The sequence below is a fragment of the Diadema setosum genome, chromosome 17 (assembly GCF_964275005.1).
Source record: "Diadema setosum chromosome 17, eeDiaSeto1, whole genome shotgun sequence".
Lineage (NCBI taxonomy): Eukaryota > Metazoa > Echinodermata > Echinoidea > Diadematoida > Diadematidae > Diadema > Diadema setosum.
This window is the reverse complement of record NC_092701.1, coordinates 37441603-37458822: the sequence shown is the minus strand read 5'-3', so window position 1 is coordinate 37458822 and position 17220 is coordinate 37441603. Positions and strand designations below refer to the sequence as shown.

General features: G+C 37.9%; 2 protein-coding genes across 2 annotated transcripts; one reads left to right on the top strand and one right to left on the bottom strand.

The window, feature by feature from the left end:
• On the bottom strand, positions 1-5190 carry LOC140240790 (cation-dependent mannose-6-phosphate receptor-like). Its single transcript, XM_072320565.1, has 4 exons — positions 4759-5190; positions 3732-4200; positions 2491-2712; positions 1-1543 (listed from the first exon to the last, which is right to left on the bottom strand). The coding sequence occupies exons 2-4, from the start codon at positions 4153-4155 to the stop codon at positions 1362-1364; spliced, it is 828 nt and encodes a 275-aa protein (XP_072176666.1). The 5' UTR covers positions 4156-4200; positions 4759-5190; the 3' UTR covers positions 1-1361.
• A 3326-nt stretch (positions 5191-8516) lies between these two features.
• LOC140240772 (dolichol phosphate-mannose biosynthesis regulatory protein-like) lies at positions 8517-15610 on the top strand. The gene is made up of 5 exons (XM_072320544.1): positions 8517-9066; positions 9189-9249; positions 10050-10139; positions 11326-11428; positions 13791-15610. Exons 2-5 carry the CDS (start codon positions 9247-9249, stop codon positions 13838-13840), a joined length of 246 nt encoding a protein of 81 aa, XP_072176645.1. The 5' UTR covers positions 8517-9066; positions 9189-9246; the 3' UTR covers positions 13841-15610.
• The last annotated feature ends 1610 nt before the right edge of the window (positions 15611-17220 follow it).

Sequence of the window (17220 nt, the reverse complement as noted above, 5' to 3'; positions counted from 1 at the left end):
AATGACATTTTTTGCCTAGAAAAGGCATTCTCAAGTGACAGAAAGAATGAATTAAAAACAAACAGATAATCATGTTCCTGATACACATTTTGTAAGACAACACCTTTGATATTACCTGTACTGATGTCAATAGCACTTGAAAGCCTCCCAATCTTTTTGGTGTGAAATTTCACTCTCAAGAAGAGGCAACATTAGCAGCACATTTGTGAACTTTTGAGTGCTCTACACTACCATGAAAATACCAAGCACAGTCCTGTACGGTAATCCTGGAATGACCCTATACAGTACTTAAGTTCTTATCTTTCAAGCAATCGAGCCCAATATTCACAATCCTATCTCTTTCTCACATTCATTAAAACAATATACATGTATTCTGGTGGTGTGTGTGATCCTTTTTCTGTTACACATAATAGGATAACTGGTCATTTGCATTAGTATAAGAACAACTGATAATTTTACCACAAGGTTTAAGTGGAGACTGTGAAACAACATGAGAAAACAGTCATTCAGTGATGCCAGAATGCATAATAGTTACAAACACATAATTTTGAAAACTATTAGTCTCCACTTTTTGGTAAAAAAAAACAAAAAAACAACAACCTTGCTATAATGTGAAGTGCAATGCTGCTTCATTTCGGTCTAATTTGCCATAAATCAGGAGCATGCTAGTTTAATTTTTTTGAGACCTTTGTTACACTGCACCTTAGTTATTTGCATGATCATACCTATTATCAAAAAAAAAAGAACTCTTCCCAATATGTATATTACTTACAATCCTTGTGATCGCATAAGTAAAAATCATAAATATTTGCAGCATGAATTTTTCACACATTATAGCTGAGAGCCTTTTTTAGAGCTTGAGACTTTTGTGAATTGTCACTGGCATTCAATGTACTGTGCAGACAACACCTTTTGCATGCATTTTATTATCACGAGTCCCAGCTCCTTGCGGGGAAAAGTTTCATGCACATGAAAATGCATAGTTTCACAGCAGCAGGATAGCACAAACATGGATGGGCAGTATATATTTCTGATCTAATTCAACAAGAGCACCGACCCAAACAGAGTATTTTCAGACTATGTACCCATTGCATATAACATATTACAATTAAATCTCCTCAACCATATTAGATAAAATTGAGTAGCAAAACTTTGAAATAGATTTTAAATCACAATTTGGCAGGATTTGTGAGCCATTCATGTCATTGTTTGCTTCTCTGAAGTAAGTACTGGTTATACCACATCCCATGTGATGGAAGACAGGTAAAAGATACAAACAATCTTCACCATTTAGTCACGTGTAGTATGGAATGTGATGTCATTACTTCACAGAGCTTGCTTTGCTAGCTCTGTTTGCTGGTCTAGATAGACTCATACGTTGGGCCACTTGAAGTGGTCGGCATTCTTCTTTCATCACCACAAATACAAGTGCAGATGTAGACAAAACCATCCCTGATGAGACCTGGTAATGATGACCAAAACTCGTAGTGTGGTATCGTCTTGGTTCCACTCTCAAACTTGAAGAAGAAGAGGTATATGAAGCCTGCATTATAGTGGAAAGAATATACATCATAATTTCACCATATTACAAGAATATACACATGACAAGCATGACCATTTTTATCCCTACATGTTCATGTATTGATATCCTCAAAACATCAGCTCATTAATTCTAAAGTGTTGTACAAATACAGCTGTACCTACAATAATACAATGCATATAATGTATGCATCCAATTCCTCCTTTCACTATACTGACTGCTAGTCAATGTCACTGATGAGAATCAATGATGACCATAATCCTTATAATGCTATTAAATGTCGAGAGTAAAATATAACAGCAAAAAAAAAGAAGAATAATATACATGCAAAGATTGTGGGCTGTCCGCAATAAATTTGTTAATGTACATGTCAATTCTGACATGACATCCCCTCTGCCACGCCGAAAGTTGCAAACTACATAAGTGGGCGGAAGCAAAACATGTACAGCACACAGACGAAGCATTGTGCACTGGACTAATCTAGGATGCCATTGGCCTCATGTTGATTGTTCAGTCTAAATGAATGATGCTCGATCATCCATAAAATAAAATTCATTATAAATATCTTTCTTAATTAACTGATTTGTCAATGTCTGTTTCACCACCACCCCAATGTTGTGCTATGGGTGGCATGACCATAATTGATTCTGTTTATGATTAAAAAGCACATGGTGAAAGGAGATCGTTTGAAGAGAGTCTACATCTTGCTGGTGTCATTTCCTGCCTGACGCCTCATCCGCATGCTGTACATTGTACATGTTGCACATTTATGCACTAAACGTAGTTTGCATGTTATCGTAGTATGATTAGGACATCATAGCAACTATAATTAACCCGTTGAGGACGGTTTGATTTTGCTACAACACGCATTTCCCATAGACACCTGCCCGAGTATACTCGGGACTCGTCCTCAGCGGGTTAAAGTATATAGAGAGTCACTGTGTGCATACCTCCTACAAAGTAGACAAAGACGACCACCACAAAGATGATGCATATAATCCCACCAGGTGTTAGGCCCTTGGATGTAGATACTGGCTTCAGGCAGGCAAAAGGTGACCTAAGCTGGAAGAGATACACAGACTTTGTGCTTTGGCGGAACAAAAGCTGTGATATCCCAGTGTCGTCACAATACAGCTGGACTGTCGTGTTGACTGATTCATTACCACTTTTGCCTGTCAAAAGAATGAGCATAATAACCAACATTTGCAATAAATGGTCAAACATTGTACATGACCTGACAAAGAAATATTTCTAGAAATTTAGAAGTACCCAGTGGAAGCTGAATTGGACTTGTTGGACTGAAATCCAAATTGAGAAGACAAATACAGCTATCACACATTCTATAAAATAACGTACGAAATAAGTTAACATTAAAGATTACTAGGAACAACATGTAGAGCTATGGTTACTTGATTGCAGTGTTCCTCTTGACATATGATAGAATACTGAGAAATGTAGAACCAACAATGCTAAAGGCATCTTTTTGCTGGCTGGTATTCACATTCAGTTATTGAAGAGAAATAATGTTAAGTATCACTTTATTGTACTTTGATATGTTGAAACATCGAGACAAGGTGAACCTGATAATCACAGTAGATAAACCAGTGTGTATCTCACAATGTGCTCGGTAAGCTGAAAATAATTTCATCTTTTGTCATACAATTGTCTCAGTTATCTTCAAAGCCATGGAGTTTGCCCTGGTAAACAGAATACTGTGCAAAAGCGATACTTTCTTTGTGACCATTATGATGTTACAAGAATATCATTTTGCAAAATCACATTTTCAGGAAATATCTTTAGCTGACAAAGTACTTATTCTGAAACATGCTTGAAGTAAAAACAGAATAAAATAGAACATAAAATAATTACTCTGTTCACAACAATTCTAAATACATTATGAAATGCATACATGCACATATTATCAAAATTGGGATTCATTCTCTTGAATTAATTTGATGAAATACAGTTGGTCATTTTCCAAGGATTTAGTTGATGATAGATGTGTTTTTCACTTATGTTCCCCCTGTAAATGTGATTAGTGAGAATAGTGTTTCAAAACATTGGTTATGGCCCCAAGATTTCAGCATAAACCTTCCCTTAGTCTTACCATTGTGACAAAAGTCTTATTATTATAATAAAAGTCTTACCACTGTGACAAAAGTCTTCACAATCATTGTGATAAAAGTCTTACCATTGTGATAAACAATCCTCATTGGTGTGGATGTGTCTGGGATGTAGATGAAGCTGGAGGTTGAATGAATGCCAAGGTTGGAATAAACATTTTCGCTCTCCTTACAAACAGCCACATCGTTACACTGTGACGAGGGTGACACCTTGCTAAAGTCTCTACAGGGATCATACATGTATGTGACAGTCGGTGTCTCAGCCGGTATGATGGTGAAGAATGGAGCAGCCGTTCCCTCTACCATTGGCCCTAAGTCGTAGTAGCCACTATTATCGCTCAGGGTGCAGCGACAGTTTGTCTCTTTCTGGCAGACAACCTGGGCATCCACTGTCAGAATGGATACTAAAGACAGGAGAGTGAAGAATACAGCATGCAGCCACCGTTTGATGGCTGTAGACTTCCACAGACACGATGCATGTACTGATCCCATGCTCTCCTAGTGGGCTACTCTGTCAGAGAACTATACGCCAGGAATCTGTAGGATTAAATGGATAACAATTAAAAAATACCGTTATATTCACACTCATGCTCATGTGTGTCATTTTTACAGTGATATCAAACAAGAAAACACATAGCCTAACCTTCAACTCCTTTGGAAGAATGTGTATGCACTTGCCAATACCTTGACTTGAGTAAACATTCTCTTCATTCTCTTTTCTTTAATTAATCTTCACAGATCGTTTATATGGTTGATAATCGACAAGACACAATACTTGGACGTTGTTGCCTTTACTCTAGACATCAACATTCTTGGCAAAGACTTGTCAGAATATTAGACATAATATATATGTACAGGGTACAACCTTCAACAACTTGCAAGAACTTTTTAGTTCTCTTGGATTTGGAAAATACAGGGAGTTTTTAAAAAATACCTTATTTGTATATTCATTATACATGTATACTACTTACTAGATACACTGTACCTGCATATTGAGGCACAGGCCATTTTGTTGCAAATTGTAATTAATGTTAATCGTACATACAGTCATGCTTCTTTTCCAAATGGCAATGTGTAGTAGGCCTACTACAGTACCATTCAGACTGCTGAGACAAGATGGCGCTCACTAGCTGTATTTCCGTGCAACATCTGTATCATATCATGTACTTAATTTTTTCTTTCTTTTTCTTGTTTTTTTTTTTTCTTTCCCGTTAGACGTTAGCACTAGCATAGTGTTCACAGTCTCGTCCCTCGTATGCTTGATCCTGCGACCGGAACAGCCAGCGGTTGGCAGCCGGCGCCAGTGCAGTCCCCATACACAACGCGACGGGAGGGTTCGGGAGTGAAGCGCGTGGATGAATAGACACTGAGATTGTCTACTCTTATCTTCGAGAGTTGGATATCTGCTCAGCTTAGTTTACATCCTCTGTGGAAGGAACGATAAATGCAACAATAATCACTTTATATGAAATCTTTTCCGAGGCCTACTTACCTATTCCGTCAGGAGATAACCAGGCGACACGAATCACTCTCGGTCTCTTTAGTTGCTCGTCTATGTGCCCGTACATTAGTGTGGTATGCATATGGACCACTACGAGTTACTGACTACTACTAGTAGTAGTGTGTGTGTGCATATTATGCATAATACTAAAAGTACATGTACAGTAGTTATGGTCATGTGATTCGGTGCTCGCCAAAGTTTGAGCGTCCGGTGTTCACGATCACTGTCATCCTACACTCCGATCCGTCTTGCACGTGATTCTGCACCAAAAAAATTGTAGGTCTGTACCACGACACACTGTACAAAGACTTATAAAAGCACCACTGTAATGCCTGGTTAACTGAAAAAGTGTGAGATATTCCGAATTTTGATAGCAGTGGCGGATCGGGCCTGTCTTATAAAGACTTGTGATACTTGAAATCAATCACAAGTTTTTTGAGAGCTGCAATGCAAGTTGCGATTGATTTGGGGACTTGTGATTGATTTGAAGGCTTTATAAGACGCGCCAGCCTCTTAACATAATATATATTATATATATATATATACATTGTATACATATATGGGGGTGGTTTAAAACAAACGATAAAAAAAGAAAAAACTGGTGGGGGTGGCGCTGGCGCCCCCTTTAATTTTGTAAAGGCGCCTCCCCTTTACGGAATTCCTGGATCCTCCCCTGAGTAGGAATAATGAGCATTTCAAAGCAGTCATATCTCAAGCACAATAAATGCGGCTCCGATGGAAAATGAACAAACATACAAACAGACAAATTAACCAAAACAAATTCCCTGCACTGGGAACCGTGAGCTGGGCCTTCGAGCAAAGAATCTGTTATCCAGTATACTTTCCTCTACCCGCCTATAATATTATTTTCTTCCAGGGAGGTGGGATTTCCACCATTCTGGTCCTTCACACAAAACAATGCCTGTTGTAAAGGTGTTACCTTCATCTGAACAACGGTGATGAATTTGTAATCTGCTGAGATACTGACTTTTCGATATATATCCTCAAAAGGAGAAGAAGAAGATCACGGGACTAAGTAAATCACCTCAGAAGAATTATTATGAGGTGCTGATGTCATGTGATTTTGATTGATTGATTGCATTAATGCCATTCGCGACATTTAGACTCTACAACACCTTGTGAAGTCACAGTGTAAAACAACATCACGAAAATAGGCAGAACATTGAGTGAACTAAAATAATGTCATTTGGTAGAGCTAGACTAGAGTTAGGGTTAGGGTACCCTATATTGTTCTCCATGCATTAATAGAAGAGCTCCTGTAGGTCCTAAGATCATTGACCCTATAAACATCTATCGGCAAAAAAAAAAAAAAAAAAAAAAAAATACATCAAAAATCCATAAAAAGATAGCCTTAAGATCAGCCCTATCTATCTGCCAAAAAATAAAAAATACTTCAAAAATTCATTAAAAAACTCCCGGATCACTACCAAAATTTCATCTTTTGTTCCTTTTATTATCAACTTTCCTGCAAGTTTCATCTAAACCCATTTACAACTTTTTTAGGTATTTTGCAAACGAATTAACAAACAAACAAACCGATGACAACAAGAACATAACCTCCATTGCGGAGGTAATTAGATGGTTAAGGGAATTACCCTATCAAGCACATAATGAACTGATATCACTTTGAAAGTTCAGTTCAAATTTCATATTTCCACTTACTCGATGAGATTACAAAATGATTGGCAGTAAAACAAGAATACAAAATATATACAACCATATCTTCTGATTAAAGAAGAAGAAGAAGGAAAAACATACTTAACACAAATGCATATGGTCATATCATCTGAGGATTCCTATATCACAAGTAAATATCAGAAATATGATGGGGCTTACATAAAAGCTATTTGGAACGCTTGTAAAACTGTAGGTTCCCAAATTGACAGGTATGGAATTATACGGAGAACGGATATGTTTATCTTGACCAACTAAGATTATACCAGTACAAAAATCAATATAAAGAATGAACTAATGAACCACATGAATATCGCTACACAAACCAGACTGTACGAATCTCGGTACGGCCATAAGTGGGAGTCGAGCCTTCATTGCAAGTTGTTGTCTAAAATAATTAACAAAAAAAAGCAACAAACAGTATATTGACATCAGCTAGATTATAGCCAGAATGCAAAAGAAGAAGAAAAAGAAAAAGAAAAAGGTGCTTCAAAAGGGTCAATAAATATATAATATATAGATGTACATAATTATGTAATTATATATATCAGCCCTTAGTGTACTGTATTCAGTTAATTTATAGGGTCATTTAAACCCGTGAAAAAGCAAAGCAACACACACACACACACACACACACACACACACACACACACACACACACACACACACACACACACACACACACACACACACACACACACACACACACACACAAACCCTCACAGTAACAGAAACGACAGCAATAACACCACCACCACCACAACAACTGCAACGAGGGTCTCGGAACTTTTTTCAGGGAGGGGGAATGTAAGGACGGAACTTTGGTAATTCATGGTTTAAGATTTTTCTTTTTTTTTTTCTTCTTTTTTTTTTTGGGGGGGGGTGCAAGCCTAAAAGTGTACGTGTGTGTTTGGAAGGGGTGGAGAAAGGGGAAGAGAAGAGGGCTGTAGCCCCCTCCACCCCCAATTCTGCGACCCTTGAACAACGACAACAACAACAAGAACAACAACAAAAACAACAAAAACAACAAAACAAAAACAACAATTTACAACAACAACAACAACAGCAGCAGCAGCAGTAGCAGCTGCCACCACTACAACTACAAAATCAGGGAAAAAAAGGACAAGTTGTTCGTATCGTAACTTTACGAACAGCTTTTTGAAACAGGGCCCAGTTTTTGTCTAAAGCATGCAGGTCCTATGACGTAGTGCCAAAACATGTAGGTGGGACTTTCCCTTTCTACTGTTACGTCTGCCTAGTCTAATTTGCCAGCCGTCTGTGAATTTTTTTCGCACTACTTGCAGGGATTCTGTAGCTGCTTTCATGCGTCAGTATGCACTAGAATGTTTCTTCCTTGAGTCCAGTGGTGCAAAACATTATGAAAAGATCAGGATGTGTAGCCAATGCCATACCCATGGTGCCCCTGATGACGAAAAACGTGGAGACTGGATGAAAAATGATTAACCTCTGCGCTGGGGTAGTACAATGTACATGCACTACAACTTGTACAATGTAGTAACTTGTAATACCCCTTTCAGGTAATCGCGGTTCAATTATCCGCATCCAAATAATGCGGATGAAGTAGTCAAAATCGCGTTCATGTATCCCATGAAGTGCGCACTACTTTTACGAGCACCCGTTCATATAATGGTGCGAAGGACGGAGTTATTTGTCATGGTTACGGCGCACGCCTCTATAATGACGTAATGTTTCCGGTGAATATCCTCACGTGTATGCACACCTCTCGCGCGCTCAAGCTCAGCAATCAGCGGTTGTGCGGGAAATCGAGTGACCTTTGACCGAACTGTGGAATGTTAGTGCGGATAAGTCGTAAAACGCGTTCATGTATTCTCGATCTACTCCTCATGCTGCAATTATGCGCATAATAGCAGCATAAAAATAATGCGCACTTTTCTACTCCTCTCCCGTTCATGTAATCGAAATTTTACGACTTATGCTCCTATTATCCGCATCCACGATTACCTGAAAGGGGTATAAGAGACTCCAGAGGGCAGGACACGCTGAAACCAGGGAGGTCACCTCCCTGGTGAACAACCCGCTCTGCTGCCCTCGTACCCACCGGTCACCCACAGAACGCTGGATGCCCTCGGCCTCGAGCTCGACCTGTACCTGCTAGCTAGCTGCAGCGCTAGTCTAGCGTTTTTCATGCAAGCAGCTCGCTAGCAAGCTACGACGGCAGAACTCAGGTCAGTCAAACAGCTGCAAGTTTTGCAAGGCTGAGCCGCGTGTGATCCAACAACACTGAATCTGAGAGGATTGAGGCTGAAGCGAAACGTAACTTGTCGATTTTTTTTTTTTTCTAATCCAGTTCTCTCGGGCCTCTCGATTGAGCGAGCGAGGAAGCGACCCGAGATCAACCAGACGCAATGGTAGGCTATAGACAAACTAGACCCAGTAGTACTATCGCTGACTAAAATTGCCAGGAATAACAAAATGCAAACCTACACGAGTCTACTCAGCTCATGAAGTTGATCGTCGCCGCAAGAAGAGTGTTTTCTCTGTTTCACACTTTAAAGTTACCACACAGTTATTGGTATGTGGGACTGAAATTAATTATCGCTTGGCTAGGGATTTTCACAGCTGATTGAAATAACTTTCATAGATTTCTGTGACGATATTTATTCCAACTGGACATTAGGAAAAGTTATCCACATAGACATGATAGACAAACAACAGCAGGTAGACTGAGTAGCACTTTTGGGTAGCTGGCCTGGGCTTGTACAGTCAATTTGCTGCATATCTCTCAAATGGAATTGCTGAAAAGCAAGTAATTATGAGACAGAGACTGATCTGAAGAGAGATATCATAAAACTGTGGCGGATTCAGGGCCAGGGGGCACACCCCCTTTATTTTTTGTTAAAACAAAACAAATATAAAAAGAAAGATGGAGGGGGCATATGCACCCTCCTCTTGATCGAATTAATCTATATGTAAAGGTGCCCCCCCCCCTTGCGGAATTCCTGGATGATCTGCTCCTGCTGTATAAAAAGATGAACACAAGCAGAGGCTAATTTACTATTCAACAAAAGACGTCTGTCCAACAACACTGTAGATCTTGAAAACAGGCGCAAAGTAACAATAACATGTGTGATAGAAGTTAAAGTTTGCTCCATGGTGTTTGCTCGAGATCTTTTTATTCTATATGTATGTATGTTATTGTTGTATATAGGCTACCTGGATGGATCAAGCTGTTGGCATGGGGATGCTGTCATTTGCAGGCATGGTGTTTGTCTACTACACATTCTGGATCATAGTCTTGGTGAGTAGACCCATTTCTACTGTAAAAGTGGGTATTTTCGCACGACTAATTTTTCATGCTCAGCCAGGCAAGAAGAGTTTCGCATGTTTTTAACTCCGTGTAATCAAGACATCAACTACTGAAACATACAGCGAGCAAAAATATTCGAGTGCTTTTATTTTTGTGCTAGTTTCTGGTTGCGCGAAATGAGCGAAAATTTCAACACCGTGAAAATGTCCACTTTTACAGTGATTGTGCAGCTCTCTGAAAATATGTGCTCCCCGCCCTTTTGACAATTCTATAGTTTACAGTCTCATTCATCCAGACATGTTAATCAAGCTGAGTGATAAAACCCAAGACATATTGGCTCTACTAGCATGGTTGTTAGATTGGTGTCTTTTTTTTTTTTTTTCATATTGGCCAAAATAAGAGGTACAGTTTGTAGATTTTAATACAACATAGTTTTATATCTGTTTGAAAACAGGAATGAAAGTCTAAACAGTGAAATGAGTGTTCTTCCACATGTATTTTTATTTCATGTAGGGCCTACTCTCTGACTGATTAGAAAAACCACCTGAAAAGGCAACTAATAACAAATACAATTGTATGTGAAAGTCATAGGAAACAATTAAACATCTGTAAACTTTATGTTGGCTGTAACCCATATGACTGTCAGTTGTCTGATTACAGAGAGGCAGCAATGCTTGTGAAATACTTGTTAGATTCCAGGGATGGATCCAGGAATTCCGTAAAGGGGAGGCGCCTTTACAAAACTAAGGGGGGGGGGGGTGCACTTGCCCCCACCATTTTTTTCTTTTTATTTCTTTTGTTTTAACAAAAAAATAAAGAAGGGGCGCGCACCTGGTACACCCCCCTCTGGATCCACCACTGGATTCCCTATGTCATATGATAATATTTCTTGATTTGTACAATATAAATACTCGATACATTGACTTTAAAACAGTGCAACATGAAACTGTCCCGTCATTTTGAAGATTGTTCTCAAGACCATCTTCGAAACAAGTTTTGGATCTTGAATGTTTTGATACAGTCAGTTCGTTGTTTCATGTGAATTGACTGTGAAATATTGGTTAATTACCTTTTGGCAAGATCGAACTGAAGCGCCAGTGTTTAAGTTCATATGGTACAGCCTTTACTGAACTCTCACTTTCATTTCTGATGTCCCATTTTCTCCTCTTCTTTTCAGCCATTCATCGAAGCTGATCAAATTGTTCATCAGCTTTTCCCTCCAAGAAAGTATGCAGTGATTGTTCCCTTTGTAGCTGGTGGTGTAGCGTTACTCATTGTTGGTAAGTGAAATCAGAGCAGATCATGGAGACAGTGTGGTGCATATATCTACAGGGGTGATGGAACATTTTACAGGATGGAACCGTTGGAATTTCATGGGTGTTGTGTTGATTTTACTCCAATTTTATGTCAAGTTTTTTTCAGACTTATTTTATTTAGAAATGTACTAGGTGTTTCAAAAAACATTTCCCACTTTTGATTCTTAATAATTCAAAAAATATATATCAGATAACACTGTCATTGATATGAGTGATAGCTGAATAATGTACAATTTGGTTGAAGGTGGTTTAAATATGAAAGCATAAACAAGTTACATGAAATCCATGATTAATTTCACAGTTAGGTTCCAGACTTTGCTCTTTTTTCAACCCTGTGTACAAAATTTCACTTTGCAAAGGGGTCAATGGGTGTGTATGGGAGTGTGTGGTTAACACCTTGACAATGGTCCTGAACAATGTCCAGGATTTGAATGGTTCATTATTTATTTATGAGAAATTCCACTATCACAACTAGTCTTTATTCAGCCTCTGGCAGTATCTGGGTAAAGTCAAACGCCTGTCGATACTGACGTTGAGTCGCGTCAGTGCTCTCCCTACTTCTGAAAAACAAAATTACAATGAATACCTATTGTTCTATCGTAAACATGGTGACAGGAAGTAAAGAAAATCAATTAGAGTATATATACACTTGTGTATATGGAGTCTTGAATAAATCTACTCTGAAACAAATCGCCCCAATGATAAATGCTGCTGAACTCTTTACCAAAAATGATCTCTTTTTATCGAAAAAGCGAAAAATTTGTCAGACTATTTAATTAGTAGACAGTTGTATTAAAATGAGGAACTTTAGATCATTTATGCTTATCTATATCCCAAATTTAGTGATATGTAAAGCAAAATTTGAAAATGATTGCCAGCTGGAATGAAATGTCGTGTTTGCAAGCACTTTACCGTGCATGAATTCAGACTAGCAGTGCCCAGGGCAATCCACATGAATTATTGATTAAGCATTCATGTGCCAGGGAGCGCAAGACTGACGCCTAGTCAACAGGTGGTTCAGGCATGTCCATTGTTCAGGGCCATTGTCAGCACACACTCACATACACATCATTGGTTCCTGTGCGAAGTTCAATTTTTGTACAGAGGGTTAAAATTTGACCAAAATCTGAAACCTTACTTCAAAATCAATCTTAGATTTAATGAAATTGATTTATGCTTTCACATGCAAATCACCTTCAACCAAATTGTACACTATCCAGCTATTACTCATATCAATGACAGTTTTATCGAATGAATCGTATTTGAAATATTTATGATCAAAAGTGGGAAATGTTTTTTGAAACACCTAGTATTTACTTTTTTAGTGTGCTGCTGTCCCAGTCCCTCAATCCCCCTAGTTCTGTGGCCCTTGATTCATATACTTAGAAAGATCATCTACTAGCAGGGCTGCCAACTCTCACGCATTGAGCGTGAGACTCACTCATTTTGGTCCTTTCTCACTCTAAAACTTTATTTCATTTGCATGCATTTCTATTGATCTCACTCATTTTGACTCCTAAATTATAGCATTGGCCTATGGGAGTCTCACTCTCAACTAGTTTCCAGTGTTGGCAGCCCTGACTAGGCATACCACAAAACAGCAACAAATAAACTAACCTAAGTGCAATAGTCATCTTTTGTCATAAAGCAATAAAATTTCATATTTAGACAGGAATCAGCAGAAAGTTTAGCATTGATATACAATGTATTAATTATGAATATCCAGATATGATTGTGACTATAACTGTAACTATAACTTTAACTCGGGGCCGCCCACTATTTTTTTTTCACCATACAAAGGAATACATATGGTGTCACCACTTTGGTGTCACCACATGTTATGAGTCTTATTTGTCCAGGTATACAAGAGTATTCAAGCCTGAATACACTGTAGAATGTAGCAAAAATTACAATTTTAAAACAAAATGTATCAACTTGCCTGTTATATGATTTACAAAAAATGAATATAAAATACAAGAATATTGAAAAAAAAAAGATATTGTGCTTTGATTTGATGCATGTTATTCTATAAAATGCAAATTTTGGAGGTGCCCCATCCAAATACCCACCCTGGCCTAGCTACAAATGTAGGGTTAGTATCTGAATACAGATTTGTTTATTTGTACACTCTCTTAAAAGAGAGCATCTATCAAAATTCTTGTTGTACTGACTTGTACAAGTCCTCAATAAACTGCCTCCATGGTGTGGTGACTCTCAACACAAAATCTCTTCATGTACATCATGTGCTGTGAATAAGATTATCTGAATCAGCAACTTTCTAATTGAAAATCCTTCTGACTGTTTCTCTCTTCTTGGTCTTTTCTAGGTCATGTCATTCTCTTCATGATGTTCTTCACAAAGCCCAAGAAGTCATAGCGATTCTTCAAATGTTATCCAAGGACATTTTAATTTTCAAGGGATCTGCCGAGAGAGTACATGTACCTGATATTTTTAATATCTGTTGCAATATTGTAAATAATGAAGCTTTACTATTTCACATAGTTCAACAACACAAACCAATACCAACACACACACACACACACACACACACACTCTTCAGGGTGGAGGGAGATAGAATCTAACCTCCCTGCACACTGTGAAATGCACATGGTATTGCGAGATTTTTTTTTTCATACCAACACATGCATTGGTACAGAGTGAGGTGCTGCAAGCAGCTTTTCACATTATAAATGAATGCACACACAAAGACAGATATACATGTACATGTAGGCCTACATGTGTATATGCAAAACAGTAATAACCAGTGTAGAAGTGGCTTGCAGTACTTCAAACATATGATGATTCATTGGACTGGCCTTTTCCTGTAAATATTCAGGAATAGATGTGATTTCATAATGATACATGTATGAGTACTGAAAGAATTCACCAATGGGACAACCAACTCACTGAGGAATGGACAAGAGGTTTTCCCTCTGAGTCTATCTTGACCCAGGTGTATGAACTGGTTACCTGGCAACATTGTGTAATGGCAGGACCCTCCAGAAGATACAGAAAAGGCCATTAGTGGTAATACATGTAATAACTTAATTTGTCATTGTAGTGATGAGCATAATATCGTGACTTATCAATGTGCTACTAATTGTGATGAAATCGGAGACTTAATTTAACAAGCCTTGAAATGAGATGATTTGTCTAAAAAACTGAAAGTACTTGAGTGGAAAAAGCTTGATATCTTCATTTTAACATTCTGTCCAAATGTCAGAAGTTTAGAATGTTTTGAAATTTGAAACTTGTCAGGTTTCAGTTTTTTTCCAGGCAAATTGCCAAAATCTTTTAATATCTCGAGCTGTTGGATGGAGTTCACAAGGGTAGTTTAAAACAGGCTTGACTGTCAATACAGCCAACTCCCATTTTAACAAAGTCCTCACAGTTTTCTTTCTTTTTGAATCGAAATTTCATTATGTAGTTAGATAGCAAAGTTTACAAAGATGTGTAGATGTAGTTTTGGGACATGGATTTGTACTTTGTTGTAACAAGAATTTTGTTATAACCACATTCATTATAAAGGGAGTGCACTGTTTTCTCCAAAGAGTGTGAATCTGCTCGCTAGCTTCCTTACTGTGAGTGTGATTTTTGTATTTGAAAATGGAATGGGAGAAATTATGTTTCACTGGAAAGTCTAAAGAATGAAAAATACCAAATCAGGAAATCCATGTTGGACTTCTTCTATCAGTCTGTGCATTGATTCAGTTTTTGTGTCTGATAGATGCTACATGTATTGTACAGGAGATGTAACATTAATTGCCAGAATATCCCTGTTTGAAATGCTCAGTTGAATAATAAATACATTGTACAAATAATTACATTTTCTCTCTGTTTTTTCTGAAAACGAATGTTGCCTGAAATACTTCAATAACCAACACTTCTTCAGTCTTGATTTTTCTTTTGCAAAGTCAAAAGCAAACAAACAATGATCTTTGTATGCACACAAAAAATTGATGAAAACTGATGAAAGAGTGTAATCTTGTTAACCTGAACTAATCATAGTTTTACAACAATGATTATACTTGTGTCATGTTATACACTGTATCCCAGAAATATATGGCTTACATGTACAGTACATGTACGTACATGCCTTTTCTTTACTGTACATGTGTTACAAGTGACCATTGATAAAATTTGGACAAAGACATACATTTTTAAATGGAAACCATGTCATCTTTGTGTCTTTTCTTCATTCTATTTGTTTTGTATTAAATTCTGCTGTTGTTCATGTCTTCATACATCACTGACAATCATCACTCAGCTGAACAACCACAAATTCCAACATCATGGGGCATTACAATCTTGACGTGGGTTCCAAGCTGAATGCAAGAGGGCGTATTCTCACGATTTCGCACGCAAACGGGTGTAATACGCCATGGAGCCCAACGGCGGCCATTTTAGTAATAATACCTTAACACGTAAGCCTATGGGGCAAACCCTACCTTCCTTTCATTTTCTTCATTTTAAGGAAACACACAACGGTGAAATTGTGTTTCAGACCTCAAAATATCAGCAGAAGTACAATTTCTGTCGATACGTCAAAGAAATTTGAAGTAATGTCATTACTTTTCAATTTGTAGTCCCTCAAAGTTTGTTTTTGAGCTGACAAACGCCGTCTATCTCTTTCTCCCTCGGGCTACTTTAGCTCAAACTTTGTGGGACTGCATATTGGAAAATAAATGACATTTCTTCAATTGCATTTCATGATTAGACAGGAATGATACTTCTGTATGACAAAACGAGGTCCTAAGTACATCTCTTCCCCTGTATGCCTCCTAAAGGGGGGGGGGGGAATGAAAGGGAGACAGAAATAACTACTATAACGACACTGCTATTATCACGTAATAAACGCCCTCTATCAGTCCGTTAGCTGATGGCGTCCGTATTTCGCCCATGAGCGTACTACGCGGATCAAGAGTTCTGTGACGCGGATTCGCGGAAGTAAGCCCTCTTTTAACGTAGCTTCTATACTCTTTGACATATGTTACACACACCTTGGCTCGCCATAAGGTGGCGTTATTTCTATAACACTGTTGAGTAGGGACAAAAAAAAAAAGTTTCATAGGCATATTCACAGAGGACAACCAATGCATTTCTGTATGTCATGTTCTATGAGGTATGTTTTTTATCATCAATTCTGGCTTTCAGTTCCTGGAAGGCAAAGTGTAAAACAATCTTATTTCTGTCTGAATAACTTTAAAATAATGATCAGCCACATATATTAGGATTTGAGATTGGAGCATAATTGCATTTGAACAACAACAATAAAAAAACATGCAAGAAATGAAAATGTCAAGATTAAGTGTACGAAGTAGGCCCTACATGGCAATTATGAGTCAATGACATTGGCATCATGAACTCACTCATTTGTATATTCATATTGACTGAAAATTTGTGAAAATTAGCAAAACTTCACTATTTCATAACTTTCTTAATTTGTACCTACTTTTTATCAAATTTGAACTATTGTGCTAATAAAATTTAACTCTTTCTTATGAGACTAACTTTTAACTGCATGTACTGTAGTCTGGAATTCCTCTTTAGGAGTCAATGAAATTAACATGAGAAATGGATGTCGCCATGGGTAACTGCAATTTGTTTTCAGTTATGTAAAAGTCACCATTACTTTATAACTCTAAAGATGATGCAAATTTTGCAAGTACATTGTAATTACAAAACACTAGAATTTCCTCTTCAGAGCAGTGACCTTGCATCACAGCTCCAAATAGCAAATTTTCAGAATGTATCCT